Raw genomic sequence first — 6,843 nt, forward strand, 5'->3', positions numbered from 1 at the left:
AACCTCATTTGAGCATAGGCGGAGATAAAAAGCTTCTGAACGGTTGCATTGTCTACTTGGCAAGCCCTCACGTTGAACTTTGCCATTTTAGTAATGTATGTTACAACAACCTGTAAAGGAGATTGTACAGTAAGAAGGCTTTCGGTTCATTCCGTGATCCCCTCGAAAAGTTCCCCGTACGACTTTAGCAAACTCACTACTCCAGAACTGGGGTAATGTAGGTTGTCGCCGTTCTGTATGTATCAGAGTATACCACTTCGATACAAGTTCAAAAAACCATGCTCTGTCGTTTCGGCTTCAGTCACGACATATTTTCCCTCTCTCTCTCTTGTGCGATGTTGTTGCATCCAGATGTTGACGTGGAGTGGTAGAGGGCGGGTCTTGTGAGTGACCCGGGGGGCGTACTTCGCGACTGGTGAGTTTGAGACAGACGTGCAGGTCTTCTGACGTTGGCACTTGGAAAGGCTTTCCTCAAAAAAATTATTTATTACAATATTTACAAAACTTATTTACATATGCCGAAAGATTTCGGCCTCTCCGCTTTAACTAAAAAGACAAAACTCCAAACTCTCGCGACTCCGGACCACCGTCGGCCACCACACGGCCAACCAGCTCGGCCGCCGATCAAGGAACTCGCGTCTCCAACTCCGCGACCCCGGGACCACCACCGGCCGCACACGACCGATCTGTCCGGCTGCCACCAACCAACCTCCCGCGCTCTCCTTAGCGCCCACATATCTCCTTGTACTCCCGCCAAAACTACACCCTCAGCCAATAGGTGACTTTCCCGCCACCTTTCGGACGCAACATATCACAACACAAAAGAAAAGCACACAATATAAAACGCACGCCTTGCAACGCAAAAGAAAAGCACAAAATATCGAACACACGGCTCGCTGCAAGCTGCCGTGGCTAACTAGAAAAAATGCCACAACGAGGGGAGAGAAACCACTTACGACACATGCGTCCTGTTAGCCGCTCTGGCCTAGGGTGCCCAGATGCCCGCTCGCCTCCGGCGCTGGCCCATCGACAAGCTGCCGTGGCTAACTAGAAACATGCCACAACGAGGGGAGAGAAACCATTTAGGACACATGCGTCCTGTTAGCCGCTCTGGCCTAGGGTTCCCGGATGCCCACTCGCCTCCGGCGCTGGCCCATCGACAAGCTGCCGTGGCTAACTAGAAAAGTGCCACAACGAGGGGAGAGAAACCATTTACGACACATGCGTCCTGTTAGCCGCTCTGGCCTAGGGTGCCCGGATGCCCGCTCGCCTCCGGCGCTGGCCCATCGACAAGCTGCCGTGGCTAACTAGAAAAGTGCCACAACGAGGGGAGAGAAACCATTTACGACACATGCGTCCTGTTAGCCGCTCTGGCCTAGGGTGCCCGGATGCCCGCTCGCCTCCGGCGCTGGCCCATCGACAAGCTGCCGTGGCTAACTAGAAAAGTGCCACAACGAGGGGAGAGAAACCATTTACGACACATGCGTCCTGTTAGCCGCTCTGGCCTAGGGTGCCCGGATGCCCGCTCGCCTCCGGCGCTGGCCCATCGACAAGCTGCCGTGGCTAACTAGAAAAGTGCCACAACGAGGGGAGAGAAACCATTTACGACACATGCGTCCTGTTAGCCGCTCTGGCCTAGGGTGCCCGGATGCCCGCTCGCCTCCGGCGCTGGCCCATCGACAAGCTGCCGTGGCTAACTAGAAAAGTGCCACAACGAGGGGAGAGAAACCATTTACGACACATGCGTCCTGTTAGCCGCTCTGGCCTAGGGTGCCCGGATGCCCGCTCGCCTCCGGCGCTGGCCCATCGACAAGCTGCCGTGGCTAACTAGAAAAGTGCCACAACGAGGGGAGAGAAACCATTTACGACACATGCGTCCTGTTAGCCGCTCTGGCCTAGGGTTCCCGGATGCCCACTCGCCTCCGGCGCTGGCCCATCGACAAGCTGCCGTGGCTAACTAGAAAAGTGCCACAACGAGGGGAGAGAAACCATTTACGACACATGCGTCCTGTTAGCCGCTCTGACGTGGTCAATGGCTGTCAATGGCGACTTGTCTCCTTTGAGCTGCAGAGCGAATTTAGCTCCCTGCGCATATACTGCGCGCTCAATGTCCCAGGAATATTCCAGGACTCTGGGAATAGCCGTTTTTGAGAATTTTTTTTTGGTTCAGAAGATGGCACGCACGTACGAGGTTTCGTCGAAGTTGATTCTGTGGTTTGAGTCTTCGGAATGTCCGGGTACACAGGACTGCGCTCTCTTGCGAAGTTGCGGACGTCGTTTCTATGTTGCCGAATTCTTTCTTTCAGTTTTTTTTTTCGACGATGTAGCTTACGTCGCATTCGCCGCAAGGCTCTTTCCCTCGTGAACGGTCTTTGGGAACATGTGGGCAGAGCGCAACAGTGTTTGTGGGCTTGTGCGCAACGTGGAGACCCCTTTTCTCAGGATTCGGGCGGTGGTTTCGCTGGCATCTCGGACGTAAGGCAGAGTGACGTACTTTGGTGGTAGCGTTGGTTGCTGTTCGTGCACGTGCTTCGGTTGTAGTGCTTCGGTTTTGCGTTTTCTGCGATGGAAAAAAGGACAAAAAGCAGATACTGACTGTTTTGCACTGGGTTGCAAAACTGGATATCCCGGGCATCGAGTGGAAAACGGTCGGAAGCTTTCTGCATTTGCAGCACCCAAAGATGCGGAACGTCGAAAGGTTTGGGAGCAAAATTTGAAGCGCGACGACAAGCCTCTTGCTGAAACGCCCGCGATCTGCGAGAGACACTTTGAAGAGCATTTCATCCTTCGGGATTACATACATGTGATTGACGGCAAAGAAATCCGGCTTCCTCGAGGCAAGCCTGCCCTAGCTCCAGATGCGGTGCCGACACTGCTACCAGGTCTGCCTAAGTACCTCTCGAAGCCTTCTTCTAAACCGAGGGCAGAAAGAAAGCGCCGCGAGGTCGCTGCACCAGGACCCAGAAAGAAATCTCGGCTGTCTCGTTGTGATGAGCACGAAAACGAGAACTCGGACAGAAGCTCCAACTCGGTCGGTGACTTGAAACAAGCTGAGCAAGTCGTGCAATCAGGCGATCTTCATTTCATCGCTGAGAATGTAACAGTACCGAAGTTGTGGACGGGGCTGAACACACCGGATCTTGATACTCTGCTATATGCAACAACACACGCCACCAAGACACCGTTTACTGTATTCCATGAAAAAGTGTTCTGGTTCAGCTCGGATGGGGCAAGTGGAATTGTGGCCAAATGCTATTTCAATGGAAAAGAAAAGGAATGCCGAGGAATTACCTACCTTCATGAGGCAGGAGATATTCTAAAAGAAGCTGACTATGCACGGATTTGAGCAGGTGCTATGAGTGCAGAGACGTATCACGAACTGAATGAGATGCTGACCTTCAAGATGAAAAACACGCTGAATCTTCTCAACAGCAAAGTCTTTAGCAAGTTCTGCCTTGGTGCAGTCACAGCTGAAGGTAAGTGCTTCTTGTATCATAAAGCGCACGTTTCAGCTATTTTTTTTTAGCCGATTGAAGGCGTGCGATGTCGGCGTATTATGTAATCAATTTCATTCCATTTTTTAATTTCCCGCCCTTCGCCACTGGCTGAAGCGATGCCCCGCACCCGCATTTCGTTATTGGCTCAATAACGCCGCTTCAAGAAATGGTGAGGGGCGGGAAATTCAAAACTGGAATGAAATCTGGTAAGACTCGTTATATATACCGGCCCTGTTTTCATATTTAGTACATGGATCAGCAACCAACTTTGTGTATTTTGCTTTTGTTCTGCAGGCGGGATCTGTGTTAGCTGCAGATACCTAAGAAAAGCACTTGTCACCATAAAGTCAAAGTTACATACCAAGACCGTGAAAAGGAATTTGTCCCAGCGACTGAGAATTACCAGTCAGAAAACAAAACGGCTCAGTCTACGTTTGAGGAACCTTGCAAGTAAGATAACTGCAATGAAAGAAGAAAACTCCAAAACAAGCGAAGCGACATTCCAGCGTAGAATTTAATCGCTAACCGCAAAGCAGCAAGAAGCAGCTTTGCACATGTTTAAAGCATCGAAAAGAAAAAAGCAGGAGAGGGATGATGTACTCAAAAGAGTGGATCCTTGAATGCAATATTATGCGAATGAAAGGTCTGCAGCTCTATGAGCACATGCGCAGGCAAAACATCCTCACTTTGCTAAGCAAAGTGACATTGCAGAGGTATCTCAAGTCATACAGGACAGGATTTGGCTTTAACGAAAATGTCCTGAACATTCTGAAGCAAAAGACTTCCACCATGGATATCTGCAAGAGACATGGTGGACTCAATGTGGACGAAATGAAATTATCAGAAAATCTTTGCGTCTCCTCTTCAGGACATATTCAAGGCTTTGTGAACATGTCAAAATTTACCCCAAGAAGTGAAATGCACAATGTGGCTGACCACGGGATGGTTATAATGTTTGTGCCATTTGCTGGCAAGTGGACACAGATACTTGCATGTTTTGCTACTCGGGGAAACACGAAAGGAGATCTTTTGACAAAAATCATGCTGGAAGCAGTAATATTGGCAGAAAATGCTGGCCTGTTTGTTGACTTCATTACCTCTGATTGAGCAACTTGGAATCGCAAGGTGTGAATTGTAATGGGCATTCAGGCAACTGTGTCGAGCACAAAATGCAAAGCACAACATACCGTTGATGGAAAGCGGTTTCTTCATTTCACCTCTGACTTTCCGCATCTGGTTAAATGCGTAAGAAATGGACTTCTGCACTCAGGCTTCAATACACCAGCCGGGCATGTAAGTGCTCAAGCATATTCAAGCATTCCGCTAAGAAAATATTTATTGCTTAGAGAAAATTGGATACTTTCGTTGCCGGTGAAAGAACGTGCGTGCTATTTAACTGTTTAAAATGCTGCACGTTGTCTGTTGCAATGCCACATCGGATTCTTGCTCGCTTTGTTTATCTCAATACAGTATAGCGAGCAGAAATTTTTTTGTTTTCTTATTTGTTTCAGGTGTCTATCTATCCAGTTCGAGAAGCCTTAAAACTAGATGGCTCCAACGTGACGCTCCAGGCCATACCAGGCATCACTGCACGCCACACACAGCCGAACAACTTCGAAAAAATGAGAGTAACATATGCGTTTCAGCTCTTTGGTGACAGCGTTCTTAATGGCCTCCAGCTGTACAAGAGCGAGATTGAGAACCACTGTGGAAGCATTCAGCCTGTCCTGACTTTTTTTGGGTACGAAAAAAGTACGACTGCGGGTACTATCTTCCTAAGTATGCTCCACGTCATTTTCTAATATTATGCATTGCCTCTTCCAGAATGATGAGGGACCTTATTGAAATTATGACGTCTCGATATCCCGCCGAAGCTCTGCGTCCGGATTCCCCTTCTGAGGACAAGTTGCTCTCATTTTTTTCTTACATTTGCGAGTGGGAAGTTGACGCCCGCGAGCGTGGTGGTTTCTTGTCCAACTCTACAGCAGTTGGACTTAGGGTCACTCTCGGCAGTACACTGTCCCTGATGGTCTACCTGGCATGTAGCGTTGGGTATAAATTCACTATGACGTCAAGACTCAGCCAGGATCCAGTGGAGAACTTGTTTGGCATCGCCAGGCAGTCGTCAGGTTGCAACACGCACCCAACCCCAGAGCAGTTTTTAATAACTGTGTCGTGCCTAAGCTTTTATAACCTTGTCAAGTCAGTTTCTCATGGCAACGCGGAGCCAGGTATTTTGGATTCTTTAATTAGTGCTGATGCTGTTCCAGGGACAAAGAAAACCTAACAATCACTCATTGATAAATTGATTGCTGATGGTGATCTGTGGAGTGCTGAGCTTGCTGTAAAAGAACTGAAAGATCCAGCTTCCGACCACAGGGCATGTGTATCCGCAAGGAGTGATCAGCGTCTTATTTTTTATATTGCTGGATATGTAGCACGAAAGTTCTTGGCTAAATCACCATGTGATGCATGCAGAAAGCTCCTACTTGCTGACGAAACTGACATACGAAACCTTCGCGCATCACATTTTACACGCCTAAAGGACAAAGGAGGCCTTTTATATCCGTCCGGTTTTCTTTTTATGTTTCTGGAAAAGCTGGAGAATCTTTTCACCAGCTGTTTCAGCACGCATGAGCTTCACCACGAAAGTGTGATGGATATTATCGCACTTTTTCGTTGCAAGCACAAAGAGAATATTGGCTGTCCTGATCACTCTGAATTACTGAGTGCTGAGATGATGGCATTTTATGTGACAACAAGGTTGCACTTTTTTGTGAAGTCGCTGAACCGTGCCAGGGTGCAGAAGCACGAAGCCGCGAAATATCTTAAACTTAGTCGCACCACGTAAGTCGCACTTTCTACGACATTTTTATTTCGTTTCCTATATATTTTTCATATGAATGTCATTATTTTCAAAGTGTGTTTACTTCTTGGTTGTCACAGTATGTAACTATTTAACATGTATAGGACTGTATATATAATAAATCTGTTCGTGCTTTTGTAATACTATTTCTCATGCGTGCATTTTTATTGTATTTAAGATTCGATTATTTAATGCTGCTGTAAATATACATGTCTTTTATTGCGGAAAGGTATGCTGTTATCATGGTTTCTTTTCTCGTGCTTGTTCAAGTTTTGTAGTGAGCACATTGCTTTCACGTCTGAATATATGTAGGCATTCCTTTGCGTTTGGAGTGCAGTTCTGATGCACAGAAAGCAGCAACTGCATAGATTTGCAAAATCGTCGTGTCTGATCGAGAAGCGTCTTAGTTGTACATTTTCACTACATTCATTTTCGTCGTTCTCAACTAGCTGCAATCAACTTGTTCAGTGCTGTGATGTC

At 47.8% G+C, this 6,843-nt stretch overlaps 1 protein-coding gene across 1 annotated transcript; it reads left to right on the top strand.

Moving 5' to 3' along the window:
• Nucleotides 1–4,088: 4,088 nt before the first annotated feature.
• LOC144094445 (uncharacterized) lies at nucleotides 4,089–4,604 on the top strand. The gene has a single exon (XM_077628384.1). The coding sequence runs from the start codon at nucleotides 4,089–4,091 to the stop codon at nucleotides 4,602–4,604; it is 516 nt and encodes a 171-aa protein (XP_077484510.1).
• The last annotated feature ends 2,239 nt before the right edge of the window (nucleotides 4,605–6,843 follow it).

Source organism: Amblyomma americanum, chromosome 1 (genome assembly GCF_052857255.1).
Source record: "Amblyomma americanum isolate KBUSLIRL-KWMA chromosome 1, ASM5285725v1, whole genome shotgun sequence".
NCBI classification, from domain to species: Eukaryota; Metazoa; Arthropoda; class Arachnida; order Ixodida; family Ixodidae; genus Amblyomma; species Amblyomma americanum.